At 32.6% G+C, this 17,963-nt stretch overlaps 1 protein-coding gene across 3 annotated transcripts in view; it reads left to right on the forward strand.

Annotated features, from left to right (window-relative positions):
• RB1 (RB transcriptional corepressor 1) overlaps window positions 1-17,963 on the forward strand; it is a 140,804-nt gene that overhangs the window by 70,213 nt on the left and 52,628 nt on the right. For all 3 annotated transcript variants that reach the window (XM_081130699.1, XM_081130697.1, XM_081130698.1), the window contains exons 13-17: window positions 8,360-8,476; window positions 9,817-9,873; window positions 9,961-9,992; window positions 10,081-10,157; window positions 11,134-11,330. In XM_081130699.1, coding sequence (XP_080986825.1) covers window positions 8,360-8,476; window positions 9,817-9,873; window positions 9,961-9,992; window positions 10,081-10,157; window positions 11,134-11,330 — 480 coding nt within the window. The remainder of the gene's footprint in view (window positions 1-8,359; window positions 8,477-9,816; window positions 9,874-9,960; window positions 9,993-10,080; window positions 10,158-11,133; window positions 11,331-17,963) is intronic.

Here is a 17,963-nt window from a genome sequence, read left to right on the forward strand (position 1 = left end):
CTACTGACCTTACTCAATATTCTTTCTTGCAATTTATTTTTTTAACTTTATTTTTATTACAGATGTCCCCATATTACCCCCTCCCCCTTTGCCTACTTCCACGCAGCCCCCCTTCCCCCCGGCCATCACCACACTTGTCTGTGTCTATGGGTTATGCATTTATGTTCTTTGGGTAATCCCTTCACCTTCTCTCATCCAGTTTCCTTTCCCTCCTTCCCTCTGACAGCTGTCAGTCTGTCCCATGTATCCGTGCCTCTGTTTCTATTTTGTTCATCAGTTTATTTTGTTCATTAGATTCCACATATAAGTGATATCATATGGTATTTGTCTTTCTCCTGCTGACTTATTTCACTTAGCATAATAATCTCCACATCCATCCATGCTGTCACAAAGGATAAGACTTACTGTGGCCAGGTACTTTAATTGGTTAGAGTGTTGTGCCAAGATTTTGGGTTTGATCTCCAGTCAGAGCATATACAAGAAGCAACCAGTGAATGCATAAATAAGTGGAACAACAAACCCATGTTTCTCTCTCTTTCCCTCTCTTTCTCTCTCCCCTTTCCCCCCTCTCCCCTCTCCCCATCCTCTCTTTCTCTCTCTCTAAAATCCAATAAAAAACAAATTTTAAAGGTAAGATTCCTTATTTTTTTATGGCCATGTAGTATTCCACTGTGTAAATATACCACAGCTTTTTTATCCACTCGTCTACTAATGGACACTTGGGCTGTTTCCAGATCTTAGTTATTGTAAATAATGCTGCTATGAACATAGGGGTGTATATATTCTTTCAAATTAGTGTTTCAGGTTTCTTAGGATATATACCTAGAAGTGGGATCACTGGGTCAAAAGTAAGTTCCTTTTTTTTTTCTTTTAAATATATCTTTATTGATCTGAGAGAGAGGAAGGGAGAGAGAGAGAGAAACATCAGTGATGAGAGAGTCATTGATCAGCTGCCTCCTGCATGTCCCCTACTAGGGATCAAGCCTTCAACCCAGGCAGTTAACATCTGTCACCATACATAGTTGCAAATTTTTTGTTCTTGAGATAGAGACTTTTACTGTCTATTTTCTTAGCAACCTTTAAATATGCAATACAATATTGTTAACTATAATCACTGTGCTCTACATTATATCCCCATGACTTATTTATAACTGGAAGTTTGTACCATTAACCTCCTTTACCCATTTTGTCCACCCCCCACACCTCTGACAACTAACAATCTGTTCTCTCTATCTGTGAGCTTATTTTTCTGTTTTCTTTTTGTTTTTTTAGATTATATATGTAAGTGTGATCATAGGGTATTTTTCTTTCTTTTTTTGACTTATTTCACTTAGCATAATGCCCTAAGATCCATCCATGTTGTTGCAAATGGCAAATTTTCCTTTTTTATGGCCAAATAATATTCCATTGTGTGTGTATGTGTGTATATGTATATACATGTTTATATATGTCTGTGTATAGATATGAGTTATATATGTGTCTGTGTATCAGTGCACACAAACACACACATACACCGTTTTCACTTTATTTGTTTAGCCATCAGTGAACACTTACATTGTTTCCATATCTGGACTATTGTAAATAACACTGCAATGAACAAAGGGGGTACGAACGTCTTTTTGAGTCAGTGTTTTTGTTTTCTTTAGATAAATACCAAGAAATGGAATTGCTGGATATTATGGTAGTTCTATTTTCAGTTTTTTGAGGAATTTCCATACTGTTTTCTGTAACGGCTGCACCAATTTATATTTCCACCAACAGTACATAAATAGCCCCTTTTCTCCACATCCTCACCAACACTTGTTATTCCTTTCTTTTTTATCATAATCATTCTAACAGGTGTGAGATGAATCTCACTGTGGCTTTGATTGGCATTTCTCTGATGATTAGCAACACTGAGCACAATTTTGTGTACCTGTTGGCCATCTGTATGTCCTCTTTGGAAAAAGGACTATTCAGATCTTCTCATTTTTTAAAATATATTTGTAATACAGTTTTATTTTTATTTTTTGATTACATTTGTTGGGGTGACATTGGTTAATAAGATTATATAGGTTCAAGTGTATACAATTCTGTGATACATCATCTGTATACTCAGTTGTGTGCTCACCACCCAAAGTCACATCTTCTGTCACCATATATTCAATCCCTTTTACTCTTTATCCCCCCCACTTCCCTTCCCTGTGGTTACCATCATACTTTGTCTTTGTCTATGAGTTTTTGATTGTTTGTTTTCCTTGTTTGTTCATTTGTTCATTTAAGTTTTATATCCCTCATATGGGTGAATCATATGGTTCTTAATTTTTTCTTTCTGACTTCTCTTAGCATGATATCTCAAGATCCATCTGTGTTGTCACAAATGGCAGTATTTCATCCTTTCTTATGGCTGAGTAGTATTCCATTGTACATATGTACTACATCTTCTTTATGCAATCCTCAATCAAAGGACACTTTGGTTGTTTCTATGTCTTGGCCACCATGAATAATGCTGCAGTCAGCATAGGAGTGCATATATGTTTGCAAATAAATGTTTTCAACATTTTTGGGTAGATAACCAGAAGAGGGGTTGCTATGTCACATGGTAACTGTAGTCTTAACTCCTTGTTGGAGCTGTTGTTTGCAAATATCTCCTATTCAGTTGTTTGCCTTTTTGTTTTGTTTGCATCTATGCAGAAGCTTTTTAGTTTGATATAATCCCACTCATTTATTTTTGCCTTTGCTTCTCTTGCATTTGGCGTCAAATTCATAAAATTCTCTCTAAGACCAAGGTCTATAAGGTTAGTATTTATGTTTCCTTCTATGTAGTTTGTTGTTTCAGATCTTACATTTAGGTCTTTGATCCATTTTGAGTTAATTTTTGTATATGGAGACAAAGAGTATCTAGTTTCATTCTTTTGCACGTGGCTTTCCAATTTACCCAGCACCGTTCATTGGAGGGGCTTTCTTTTCTCTATTATATGTTTTTGGCTCCTTTGTGGAAAATTATTTACCCATATATATGTGAGTTTATTGCTAGGCTCTCAGTTTTATTCCATTGGTCTGTGTATATGTTTTTCTGCCAATAGCATGCTGTTTTGATTATTTTCACTTTGTGGTATATTTTGAAGTCAAGGAGTGTGATACATCTGGCTTAGTTTCTTTTCCCTCAGGATTGCTTTGGTTATTCAGGGTCTTTTGTGGTTCCATACAAATCTGGTGATTTTTTTGTTCTATTTCTTTTCTTTAGTGGAATTTTTAATATGTTTTTTATTATTTTAGAGTGAGAGGAAGGGAAAGGGAAACATTAATGTGAAAGAGAAACATTGTTTGGCTGCCTCCTGCATGCCCCCTTGTGGGCATCGAGCCTGCAACCCAGACATGTGCCCTGACGAGGAATCTAACCAGTTACATTTTGGTGCATGGGATGATGCTGCATCGCCTGAGCCACACTGGCCACGGCTTGTTCTGTTTCTTTAAAAAAATGTAATTGGGATTTTGATGGGCATTGCATTAAATCTGTATATTGCTTTGGGTAATATGGACATTTTAACTATGTTAATTCTTCTGATTCATGAACACAGAATATCTTTCTATTTCATTGTGTCTTTTTAAATCTCTTTTAATAATGCTTAGTAGTTTTCAGTATGTAGGTCCTTCACATCCTTTATGAAGTTCATTCTTAGTTACTTTATTCATTTTGTTACAATTGCAAAAGGAATTTTTTTTTCTATTTTTCTGAAATTTCATTGTTAGTGTAAAGGAGCTTAATAAACTGATGAATAGAAATGATTCAGTGACATAGAAGCGTGGATCAGACTGACGGATCTCAGAGGGATGGAGGGGGGTGGGTGGGTGAAGAGGGAGAGATTAACCAAAGAACTTATATACATATATGCATAACCCAAGGACATGGACAGTGCTTTGGCGAGGGACTGGGGAGAGTGGGGTGGAATGGGTCAATGGGGAGAAAAAGGGACATCTGTAATATTTTGAACAAAAATAAAAATAATTAATTTTCAAAAAAAGGTTTATTGGAACACAACCATTCCAATTCATTACATATCATCCATGGCTTCTATTGCATTACAACAGCAGAGTTGAGCAGCTGCAACAGAGAACATGCAGCTTGCAAAGAAAGGCTGAAAAATACTATCTGGTCGTTACAGACATTTTCAGTTTTGATGAATTTTGATTGGATAATTTTTTATAGTTTGTTCCTTTTGTATACTATTTAAGAAATAACCTACCCCAACGTCAGAAAACTTTCTTTCATGTGTTTTTCTAGAATTCTTAGAATTTTAGCTCTTACGTTTACTTCTACAATTCATTTCAAGTTAATTTTATGCACAGTGTGTGTTAAGAACTGAGTTTAATTTTCTGGAATATGGATATCCAGTTATTCTAGCAACATTTATTGAAAATGCTTTTTTTCCTCATTGAATTGCTTTGGCATCTTTGTTAAAAATTAATTGGCCACATATTTGTGGTCTGTTCCGTTAATCTGTATATTTCACCATATGTCAATACTACGTAGCAATGAATAATGTAGAATTATAGAAATTCTTGAAGTCAGGTTAAGTTCTATAACTTAATTATTTTTCAGAATTGTTTTGTCTACTATGAGTCTTTGGATTGTTATATAAATTTTAGAATCAGCTTGTCAAATTATAAAAATAGACCTGCTGGTATACTAGTGAGAACTGCACTGTCTATTTTGGGGAGTCTATTCTGAGTCCATCAATTTGGGGAGAAATAATATTTTAACAATATTGAATCATGAACATGATATAAATCTCCATTTATTTATATCTGTTAAGTATTTTAACAATATTTTATGGTCTTCAATATGTCTCCTTTTACATATTTTGTTAAATTTTCTCCTAATAATGTTTGAGGATGCTATTGCAAGTAATTTTTTGTTTTGTTTTTATTGACAGTTTATGGACAGAGAGTATATAGAAATAGAGTTTTTTGCATATGACCTTGTACCCTGTGACCTTGCTTTTTGGTAATCACTTAGGATTTTCTATGTACACAATATGTCATCCTTTATTAAAGACAAATTTACTTCAAAAGAAAAGTGTAAAGGAATACGGTGGATTTTTGTACATTTATTTTGTATCCTACAACTTTACTGTATTTGTTTATTGTTTCTAATAGTTTTTTGGTAGAGTCTTTAGTCTTTTCTATATAAAGAGTCATGTCATCTGCAAAATGTGACAATTTTACTTCTTCATACCCAGTTTGGATGCCTTTTATTTCTTTCTCTTGCCTGATTGCTGTAGGTAGAACTTTCAATACTGTGTTGAATAAGAGTGGAGAGAGTGGACATCCTTATCTTGTCTCTGATCTTAGAGGAAAAGCTTCAATATTAGCAGGGAGTTTATCATATATAGCCTTTCTTCTATATTTATTTTATTATTTTAATTATGAGTGGATGTTGTATCTTATCAAATGCTATTTCTGCATTTTTTGATGTCCTAAGATTTTATTCTGTGTTTTGTTAATGTGGTCTATTATATTGATTGATTTATGTATATTGAACCATCCTTGATTGTGATGAAACCCACTTGATTGTGACATATTATTTTTTTAATGTATTGTTTTCTATTTGCTAGTATTTTGTTTAGGATTTTTACATCTGTATTTATCAGAGATATTGGTCTTCAGGGTTGTTGTTTTTTGTGTGTGTTATCCTTGCCAGGTTTTGATGTCATGGTTATATTGGCCTCATAAAATGTGTTAGGAAGTATTGCCTCTTCTTTAATTTTTTTTGGAAGAGTTTGAGAAGGATAGGTATTAAATCTTTGAGTGTTTGGTAGAATTCACTAGTGAAGCCATCTGGTCTTGGACTTTTACTTTTTGGGAGGTTTTTGAATATTTCAATTTCCTCACTGTTGATAGGTCTATTGAGATTTTTCAGCTCTTCATGATTCAGTCTAGGAAGGTTATGTATTTCTAGGAACTTATCCTGTTCTACATTATCAAATTTGGTGGCATATGGTCTTTCATAGTATTCTTGTATGATCCTTTGTATTTCTGTGATATCTGTGGTAACTTCTGACTCTTCAGATTTTCTGCTCATTTTCTCATTTTTAACATGACTTTTTTTGTGTGTTTGTGTGTGTTTTTTCCCATTTAAGTTGTATGAGTTCTTTATATATTTTGGATATATAAGCCCCTTATGAGATATATGACTTGAAAATATTTTGTCTTATTGAGTAGATTGGCTGTTTTATTTTGTTGATGGTTTCCTTTGCCACACATAAGACTTTCAGTTTGATTTTTTACTTGTTGATTTTTGCTTCTCTTGCCTTTGCTTTCGGTGTCAGATTAAAAATATCTCCAACATTGGTGTCAAAGAGCTTACCACCTGTTTTTTCAAGGAGTTGATGGTTTTAGGTCTTACATTCAAGTGTTTATTCCATTTTGAGTTAATTTTTGAGGGTGATGTAGGATAGTTGTCAAGTTTTATTCTTTTGTATGTGGCTGTTCAGTTCTGTCCGCACCACCTATTGAAGAGACTGTCCTTTCCCTATTCTAAATTCTTGTTATAAACTAATTGATGGTATATGTGTGGGTTTATTTCTGGAGCCTGTTCTGTTTATTGATCTGTGTGTCTGTTTTTCTGCCAGTTCCATATTATTTTGATTAGTCTAGCTTTTTATTTTTTTAATGTTTTATTTTTTTAAAAATATGTCTTTATTGATTTCAGAAAGAGGAAGGGAGAGTGAAAAAGAGAAACATCAATGATGAGAGAGTCATTGATTGGCTGCCTCCTGCACACCCCTGACTGGGGATTGAGCCCACAGCCTGGGCATGTGGCCTGACTAGGAATCAAACCACAATCTCCTGGATCCTAGGTTGATGCTCAACCACTGAGCCACACCCAGCTGGGCTAGTCTAGCTTTTTAATGTGGCTTGAAATCAGGAAGTGTGGTGGCTCCAGCTTTGTTCTTTTTTTTCAAGATTGCTTTGGCTCTTTGAATTCTTTTGTGAGTTCATACAAATTTTAGGATCGTTCCATTTATTTGTGCCTTCCTCATTTTCTTTCATCAGTGTCTTATAGTTTTTATTGTACAGAACTTTCACCTCCTTGGTTAAATTTATTCTTAGGTACATAATTCTCTTTGATGTAATTGCAAATGGGATAATTTTCTTAATTTCTCTTTATCATAATTTGTTATTAGTGTATAGAAACACAAATGACTTTTGTATATTGATATCGTATCCTGCAACTTTCCTGAATTTTGTTTATTAGTTCTAACAGTTTTCTGATGGAGTATTTAGGGTTTTCTATATGTAATATTTCATCTGCAAATATTGACAGTTTTTCCTATCTAATACAGATGCCTTTCATTCTTTTTTTATTGCCTAATTGCTCTGGCTAAGACTTTGAATACTGTGTTGAATAAAAGTGGTGAGAGTAGTCATCATTGTCCTGTGTTTGATCTTAGGAAAAGCTTTCAGCTTTTCATAATTATGTATGATGATGGCTGTGGTCTTGTCATGTATGACCTTTATTATGTTGAGGTATGTTCCCTCTGTGCCTACTCTGTTGAGAGTTGTTATCGTAAATGGATGTTGACTTTTGTCAAATGCTTTTTCTGCATCTGTTGAAATGATCATATGAGTTTTATCTTTCATTAAAAGATCATGGTATGATTCTTTTAATGTATTGTTGAATTTGTTTGCTAATATTTTGTTGAGGATTTTTGCATATGTGTTCATCAGGGATATTGGCCTATAATTTTCTTATTTTGTGGCCTCTTTGTCTGGTTTCAGTATCAGGGTAATGCTGGCCTCATAAAATGGATTGTGAAGAGTTCACTCCTCTTCTCTTTTTGGAAGAATTTGAGAAGGACTGGTATTAATTTTTCTTTGAATGTTTGGTAGAATTTACCAGTGAGGTTGTCTGGTCCTGGACTTTTGTTTTTAATCTCCTTAATAGTAATAAATTTATCCAGATTTCCTGTTTCTTCATAATTAAGTCTTAGAAGGTTGTATGTTTCTAGGAATTTATCCATTCCTTCCAAGTTGCTCAGTTTGTTGGCACATCATTGTTTACAGTTGTCTCTTACAATCTTTTGTCTTTCTGTGGTATTAATTATAATGTCCTTCAGGCTTTTTTTTTTTTTTTTATTGGAAGAGCTAATAAATCTGTTCTTCCCTAACCTATCAGCAGAAAATTTATATAATAGGGCTTTTATTTGTACTTTAGTATTTTTTGGTCAGTAACATTTAAAAATGGAATTCTTTTTATTTTTTTACTGTGTGTTTTTGTTTTTTTACCTAGTTATTGTGGAGATATTTTCATAGTTTAGACAATATATTAATTGATTAAAAAGTATTCTCAATATTTATGTTTTTCTTCTTAAAGAACTGCACAGTGAATCCAATGGAAAGTATCCTGAAAAGAGTAAAGGATATTGGATACATCTTTAAAGAGAAATTTGCTAAAGCTGTGGGACAAGGATGTATAGAAATTGGATCACAGGTAACTGTAATTTTGATTACTGCTATTATATTTCAAATGCAACATCTGTTCAGACTGTATAAGCACTATTATTGTATTTGTCCAATAGTATAAGATACTGACAAATACTTGACTGATCATGTATGCTGCTTTTTATGGAAAACTTTATCGGAAAATGCCCCTCACTCCATAAAAACCAAAAGTAAACATGCGGAAAATTTTAGAAAAATTATAGAAGTTTTAAAAAATTCAAGGAAGAAAAAAATTTTTTAAAAATCTTTTATATTATTGAATATTTTTGCATATGCTTTGATTTCTACATTTAGGAATATTCATGTATGAATGAGATCATAGTATCCCTGCCATTTATCAGTAATAGTTTTAATACTACTGTTATTATTTCAGAAAATTTAAAACTAATATATTGGGTAAGAGTATGAGCTCTGGATCAGAACCATTTGGTTCTACCATTATGATCATTTAACTTCTCTGAAAATCAGGTTTTTATATTTGCTGTGCTTTGTTTTGGCATTAATGAGGTAATACATAAAGATATAATTGAAAACTGTATTCTACTATACACATTTATTTCAGTGTAGTAAGTTTTTATTTCGATGCCATGAGTATTTTAAACAATTATATTTTTTATTGAATTTATTGGGGTGATATTGGTTAATAAAATTGTATAGATTTCAGGGGTACAGTTCTATAATACATCATCTATATATTATACTGTGTGTTTGCCACCCAAGTCAAGTCTCCTATCATCACCATTTATCCCCCCTTTACCCTCTCCTACCAGCAGAGTTCTTTTTGTTTGTATATGATATTTATGCTCATAATTTGAAATGAAGGAATATGGTTTGTGTATGTCTGCATGTGTCTATCTCTAAAATTTGGTTATATTTTGAACTAATGGGAACTAGTTATTAGGTTAAAACTTTTTGCTGCTTAGATCAGTGAAATCTGATTATTCCCTTTGCCAATTTTATGGAAAGTCTATTCTGTCAATCCTGGACAACTATCTTGAAAATGCATGTTCTAGGTCACAAAAAGTATTACATTAGTATATAAAAATGGTACCAGGCACATAACATATTTTATATATAAAACCTATTGAATGATATAGACTGAAATGGAATGAATGAAAACAAAGTCTTCCCTCTTGATAATTTATTGGGAATGTTAACTATCATTTTATACTTAAGTCTTGAGTTTTAGACAAACTAGCTTTCATGATCTCTTGGTAGTTATATTCCTAAGAAGGTTCAGTAATGTGTTTCCAGAAAAAACTTTTAAAAAATTAATAATTGTTGTGATTTTCTAAAATGATGGATCTAATTATTTTTCTTTATTTGTAGCGATACAAACTTGGAGTTCGATTATATTACCGAGTAATGGAATCCATGCTTAAATCAGTAAGTTAAAAAGAAAGTAATAGAAAAAAATTCAGTGCCAACGTTAAAAAAAAAGGTTTCAGTTAAACATTTTTTAATGTATTTTAGGAAGAAGAACGATTATCCATTCAAAATTTTAGGTAAATTTTTCAGTTTTAGTAAAAGAATTTCTTCTTTTTATAGAAGTAAGTGTTTCAGAATCACTTTTTTTTTTTCCTTTTCTTTTAGCAAACTCCTGAATGACAACATCTTTCATATGTCTTTGTTGGCATGTGCTCTTGAGGTTGTAATGGCTACATATAGCAGTAAGTGAAATTTTAGTAAATAAACATTTTTGTTTAATTCAAAGTTAAAAAAACAACATCGAAGGTGTGGTGTGTTTTTTGGGGGGATGGGTGTCCTTAAGGCGAAGAAATGCATATTTTAAATCAGTATATACTGAAGAATGTAATTGGTCACCATAAACCGTTTAACCGGCTTATATTCTGAATTACTTCAGGTAATCTTGGGAATAGTATTTCACTAGACTCCTATTCTGGGCTATACTGAATCCAGGAAATGTACCTATTGAAATCTCTTCACATACTTATGAGATTGTAAAATGCCAAAGGAGTACTAAGGAGCTGTATCCAGTGATATGGAAGCACTGCTATAGACTCTATGATCGTGTGACCAAAGGTTGGAGCTAGAATCCACCAGATAAATAGAAAGAGGCCACTGATAGTGTTATTTTTTTAAAATATAATTTTAAACATGTCTTATTTTGCAGATAATGTTGTAAATGCTAAAAAGTACTTTGCAAAAACAAAAGATTTATCTAAGCATTCAAATACATAATAAAAGAGTAACTTAAATTAGTAAACAAATATGAAAAACTGTGAATCCTCATTAGTAACCAAGAAATACACATTTAAAATAGCTAACATTTTCTAAGCAATTAAATTAGCAAAATCTTAAAGAATCCTTCTCTCCCCCCACCAAGTATTAATGAGACAGTTAAAATGGATATGTTAATGCATTGCTGGATTAGATATTAAACCTGTCCCTAATAAAGTTTGGGATGTTTAAACCTTTGAGAATTTGATATAAGCTAGGAAAGTCATATGTGCACACACACTCTATGGGCTCCAAAATAAAAATTTCTGTTCTAAATAAAAACTTTTGCTTAGTCTTTTACTGTGTTTTAATTTTTTTTGTTTGATAAAACCTTCCAACCTAAAAATATATAGTTTAAGGCTTGACATTTCATACCTAAGTTACATTTTTTTCTTTCATTTTTAGGAAGTACATCTCAGAATCTTGATACTGGAACAGATTTGTCCTTCCCATGGATTCTGAATGTACTTAATTTAAAAGCTTTTGATTTTTACAAAGTGATTGAAAGTTTTATCAAAGCAGAAGCCAACTTGACCAGAGAAATGATAAAACATTTAGAACGATGTGAACATCGAATCATGGAATCCCTTGCATGGCTCTCAGTAAGTAGCAAAAATAATTAAAGATATTTGTATGCTTATAGCATATCTGTTAGTGAGAGATCTTAGTTAAAATTTACCTCTAGAGCAAATATACAATTTAATGAATAATGTGATTTCAGTGTATAGCCCAAGAATCAAGTTGGAGTATTAGAATGGAGTTTTCTTTTATTTGAGCTCCCTCAACCATCTGACACAGTGATTTACTTAGGAAAGCTTTTCTTAAAACATGGCACTCAAAAACAAAACTGAATTCTTTAAAGTATGGAAGTAATTTATTTAAAACAGAGGTGTCCTGTTTGAAAATTTAAACATCTGCTTTAAAATTCCAACAAAATAATAAAAATTTTGAAATTATGCTATTTAGATGATGTAAAAATAGGTTTTTAGTTCAATTTAGTTGGATTTTTTCCTATTGTTAAAAATAGTCCAAAAAGCTACGCTGTTGTTCAGTTGTCATTATTGTCTATAGCATTATAGATAAGACACAAATCATATTCTCTAGATAATTCTGTTTATAACATATAAGCTACTGATGAGGTTTTGTGGCATTTTTATGCAGTAATAGTAAAATATTTGAAGTTCTTCTGTTATGTTCTTTAAATCTGCATAGTTGAATAAAACATTGTGAATCATCAGATTTGTAGATTAATATAGAATTGGTGTTTTTTTAATTGTGTTGTATGCTAGTATATATCTTTTTATTTATATCGGTATATAGAAATGGCAATGAAAAAATTAAGACTTTAGTTCTGTTAGAATCCTATCTGTACATGTAGCCTTAATTTTAATTTTTTGATGTTTTAAAAGTTTAATGGCTAAGAGATAACTCTTAGTGTTTTCTTGTATTGCCATATAGACAGTGGATAGAAAAGAAGGGAAGTAGGGCAAGTGATAAAAAGATGTTTCATTGCTATACATTGAATTTAGTAACTCCTTGATAGAGGAGCTTTCACTTTATAAGAAAAGGAGCAGTTAGGAGAAAATTTACACTCTGAGAGATTAAAAGTAGCAAAAACAGCTCGGCCAGGCATGGCTCAGCAGTTGAGCATCGACCTAGGATCCAGGCAATCAGGGTTTGATTCCCGGTGAGGGCACATGCCCCGGTTGTGGGCTTGATCAGTGACTCTCATCATTGATGTTTCTGTCTCTCTCTCTCCCTCTCCTTTCCTCTCTCTGAAATCAATAAAGATATTAAAAAAAAAAAAAAGCAAAAACAAATATTACACACACAAATAATAAATAAATAAATAAATAAATAAATAAATAAATAAATAAATAGTACTTTTCAGAGGCTAATGTGTCCTCTCCTTGTAGAAATTGAAATCAGGGCATTTACTGTATCATCTCAAAGTGACTGTTCTCATTTCTTTTAGAGAATTACTTTTATTTCCATCAATACACATCTGCTATATGCCTTGCATTGGGGTAGGCATTGTGAGGATACGGAAAAGACATGGACTTTGAAAATTGTGGAGGAAATAGTAGATATTTAATGTTTAAAAATCACCTGTGCTCAATCCTATTTAATTAGTACATTTTACAGTGTTCTAGGATTCAAAACAATATTCCTTTACTTTTGAGAATTTTTGGAGAAAAAGCGACATGCTTAAAGTCTAGGAAAAGGTACATTTCATTAATAATAGGATGATACAGAAGTCATAAAACTCTAAATTTAAAGGCTAAGTGTTATCTCTAAGGATAAAATTATGGACAATTTTTATTGTTTGAATTAAAAAAATTAACATATTACTTTTTTAATTATAAAAAGAATAGAGTGGTAGTGGGTAACTATGAAGATAAGTCATGGCTCACAAATAGAATACTGTGAATTTTTCCTGTGAGAATAATTGACATTTTAGAGAAGGGACATATATAGATATATTTGAGCTTTCACAGACTTTTAAGTTGTCGTTTTTTTAAATTAAAGTACAGTGTATATACTGAAAGGTTAGACACTTTTTATCTCTAAAAGTTTGATTTGAGTCTTTTATTTCTTCCATATGGCTCTCTAACATGTTTGTGCTTTCCTTTACTTTCTTGAACATAGAGAATATAGTCAATAATAACTGTTTTAGAATCCCTGTCTACTAGTTCTAACATCTATGTCTCTTTAAGTTTGTTTCTAGTGACTGATATTTCTCCTTTTTAAGGGTGTTATTTTTTATGCTTTTTTGCCTGCCATACATTGCAGATTTTACATTACTGGTTCCTACATATTTTCATACTCCTTTCATTATTCTTGAGCTTCGTTTTGGCACACAATTTAGTTACTTGGAAACTGTGTGATTCTTTTAAGGTTTTTGTTGCTGATGTTTTTGACAAAGCCAGAGCAGTCTTTAATTTGTGACTAATTTTCCCCCACTATTGAGGCAATGCTCTTTTGGGTACTCTTCCTGATGTCCCATATATTACAAGGTTTTTCCACCCTGGCTGGTGAAAATCAGAGTTCTTCCTGGCATGGTGTCAGCTCCTGGAATGGTTCTGCTTCTTGCAATGGCTCTTTCCCTGGCTTTAGGTAGTTTCCTCACATGAATGCACTGATCTGTACTCAGCTGAAGACTTAAGAGTAACCCTCCACAGATCCCTGTAGCTCTCTCTTTTTAGCTCTCTGCTTTCTATTTAACTCTTACCTCTGTGGTATTCCGTTCAGCCAATTTTAGCTGCCTTGGCTTCCTTGACTTCTCAACTCTATTTCCTCAACCAGGGAGACCATTAAGCTCTATTTCAGTTTGCCCTGCTTGCATTGTAGCCTGGGAACACTCTCCAGACAGTCAGCTAAGGCAATAGTAGGGTTTACCATTTTTTCTCTCTCAGGGATTACTGTCCTATGCTGCCTGTTGTTTAGTGTCTGAAAACTATTGTTTCATTTATGTTGTTTGGTTTTGTAGTTGTTTAAGACAGATTGGTTTCTGCTTCCTCATCATGGCTGGAAGAGTTATATATAGTATTTAGTGATTCATGAAGTATTTATAAATATATGTATACTTAAAAAATATTTAGGGTACTGTTTGTTTTCCTATATTAAATGCATTCTATCTTCTGAATAATACTGTTTCAGAGGACTGCTTACTATATGGAAAGCATGGAAGTACTAGTTATTAACTATTTTCTTGTATTAAGTTTTAATAAGTCATAAGAAAGTTGAGCCTCCTTTAAATGTCAAATATAGCTGACTCATTAAATTTGATTCTGTCATACTATTTTTCTGTAGTCACCAAACATTAGCAAGTTTCACCATTCAGTTACACAAATATTTGCCCAGAGCACTTTTATATAAGAAAATATTAAATATATTTATTTTTTATTTTTTCCCAAATTTTAAATGAAGGCCTATTTTATACATTACTACAGTTGTAATGAATAGCTTTTTTTTTTTTTAACAAACTTTATGAAAAATATTTTCAGCTTCTTTGGTGTTCTTTTGAAATGTCAAACTTGACAGGAAGTGAACACAAAAGGGAGAAAAGCCTGTGGCTTTGAAAAAGCCCCAAAGGATATCTGTTGTATATTTGTGTGGTGGATAATTAACCTCTGGTGCACTTTGCACAAAGGTTTTAGTATTTACCATTAGACATCGTTTTTAAAGAATGTTATATATTACTAAGAGCTATGTTTCAGGAAGGTGAGTGAACTGTAAGGTAAGGGTTAAGCCATATTTAACACTTCTAAAAAATATGGATAAGTGCAACGAAGTAATATGAGGCTATATGTTAATATTTATATAACCATGCTTCTATAATAAAAAATGTTTTATGTTGGGATTTTAAAAGTTCCTCATGAGTTATATAAAACAACCATACATTTACTTTTTGCCAGCAAGTGGAAACATTTTATTTTAATTTTTAAAAATCTGATTCTTTCTGAAAATATAGGTAAGGCTTAACCTCTTTCACTTTGACCACTATGTTCCTAATTTCTTGCCCTTAACTCCCACAGCTAAATAGTACCTTCTCAAGTGATTAAGGAGATTTGATTTCACCGTTCAAAACTGAAATTATTTTATTTTGTTCTAAATACAGCTTTCCAATATCTATATTTTTATATTACTTTTCAAGTCATCCAGGATTGAGTACTAAGCATTTTTTCCCATCTTTTTCTCACTAGTTAGGTACAGAGTGTTGTAATTTAAAAACAAAGTAGAAACTTTATCATGTCTCTTAGATTTATTTTATTATTTTAAAAATCTATTTCATTTACATTTCCCTAGGTCAGATCAAATCACTATTTTACATTTAAACCCACTATTATAAGCTCCTGTTTGGTGTTCCAGCTTTGACACTAGTCTCTACTTTTATACTTTGGTGCCAAGTTAATCTTCCTAAATGCTTATTCATGCCATGCTCCTGTTCAAGAACCTATAATGGCTCCCTATTGCCATTCAGAAAAATTTAGCCTCTCTATTCTAGTTGAGATTACCTGCCCCTGCCTTATCTTTCCAGCCTTAATTCCCCTATTCTTCAAACACTATAGCCAGAGAGTTCTTTCATCTGTGGAGCAAACCACCTTTATCCAGTGAGGGACAGTGTGGCCTAATGTAGGACATGGAATCAGAAGACCTGGCTTTAGGTCCTAGCTTTTTCATGAACAAGTTAATGTCTTTGTGTCTTAGTTTCTTGCTTTGTAAATTAAGACAGACCAAAACATTTGAACCCTTTTAGCTCAAGTATTTTATGTTTCTACAAAACTATTTAAATGTTAAGAATTATTTGCCACTATGGAGTGTGGACCCATATTCCTTTGGATTGCTTCATGATTTATAAAATATTGGAGAAAAATTCTTTTTAACAAAGGTAATACAGAGGTCTCATTTCCCTATTTTCCTTTAGCTCAGTTCTTCCCAATTCTCCTTGGACATACCTGACGTTCTGTACATCAAATATTTTAAAGGAATTGTACCTGCCCCCCCTGTGAGATACATAATGATGTGGGAAATAGCCTCTAGCCTTGAAGGAGCTTGGAATCTTGTAGAAACGTAAATGACTATGTTACACTATAAAATAAGATAAGCTATGAGCGTCAATGGAGGGACTGATCATCTGTGGAAAAGACTTGCACAGGTGCGAAAATGTAGAAAGACACAGAATTAATAAAGCCTGGAATGAGGCATATTAGGGGGCAGTTATGGCCCATCATTGGCAATGGTAGATGCATACTAATTTAAGACCGATTTAGTTTTAAAAGGTATAGAGTTTTTAACCTTGTTAAAAATGGAAAGCTAGCTCTATTGGTAAATGAGATATTGTACAAAAGTTAATATAGCAGATAATTCTATGCACCAATTTTTTAAAAGTGGGTTTTTTTAGGGAAATGTCCTTGAAATAGAATGCATACTTTGTTTTCAGCAGAGGGTATTTAATTTTACTTTTAGTTTTTAAGTGAGGAACATCATTATGAACATTATATTATTTGTGGGCTGGACTCCCATTTGTCTCTGGAGAATATTGTCCTCTATTCCTACTACTTTAGTTTTTTCTGCTTTTCCTCTCTCTTTCCCTGTGAGGTATTGTTTTTCAGTGTTCAGGTTTTACCAGTCTACAACACCTGCTCTAAGTTGCTCTCCTAATCTCATTAAATCAATATGCACTATTGTAAATGCCCTTTGTCCTTCTCAGTTTTTGGCACAACTGTCTTGACGAAGTTTCTTTGTTTCAGGCTGAGGGTTTCAAACTTTAATATCTGTAGAAATCATCAGGAGATCTTGTTAAAATACAGATTTTTATGAAGTACTTCTTGGGTGGGTCTTGAGATTCAGCATTTCTAACAAGCTCCCAGATGATTCTGATGGTGCTAGCCCTTGGGCCACTCTTTAGAGTAGCCATTTTCTGATGACTGTAAAGCCCTTACATTATCTAGCTTTAATATAAAATACTCTGTTTGTTCTTTACACTAACTCTGCAAAGTAGAAGGTATAGGTATGATTCCAGTTTTGCATATGAGGAAAAAGAAACACAGAATACCTATAAAGTGCTCTTAGTTATCATACCACATTATTTCTGTTAAATCATTCACACTGTTTTTATTACCACTATAACATCTAGTAAAGCATGTGGGACAGTATACAAGGCAACAGTATAAATAGTAAGGTTATTTTATTCTAAGTGAAAAAATAATATATGTATTTTTTTATCTTGAGTAGCAAGGTGCTTTGTCTAAGAGCTTATTGATGTCAGGAAGAAGAACAAGTACAATTTATTAGCCAGCTCCTTTTTTTAGTGCGCTAACACTATTGGTATAATGTATTCCTCAAGAAGAAAAGATTAAAAGAAGACTTTACAAAAAAGAGCAAACTATATTTTAAAAGGAAGTCCTAGTGTGCATATTTATTTCATTCATGCAACTTTCAGAAATGAGATTTTAACATAAGTGTTTTTAGAATACATAGTAATTTAGGGTTGATGAAATTAGGTATTTTGATCATATTTCAAGGAGATTGAAGGGGGGGATGGGAATGAGATGAAATAGAAAGCTAGGTCTGTTTCCATAGATGGAAATGTTAGAACTTAGTTTTCTCTCAGTTTTTATTAAAGGATTCCAGGTAAGCCTAATTCTTCTATAAGAATAAAAAATGTACAGTCATAGAAGTGAAAAAAAATAAAGGCAGTATCTTAGAAATACAATTTTTGATAGTGACCT

The sequence above is a fragment of the Miniopterus schreibersii genome (assembly GCF_964146895.1).
Source record: "Miniopterus schreibersii genome assembly, chromosome: 2".
In the NCBI taxonomy this organism is placed as follows: domain Eukaryota; kingdom Metazoa; phylum Chordata; class Mammalia; order Chiroptera; family Miniopteridae; genus Miniopterus; species Miniopterus schreibersii.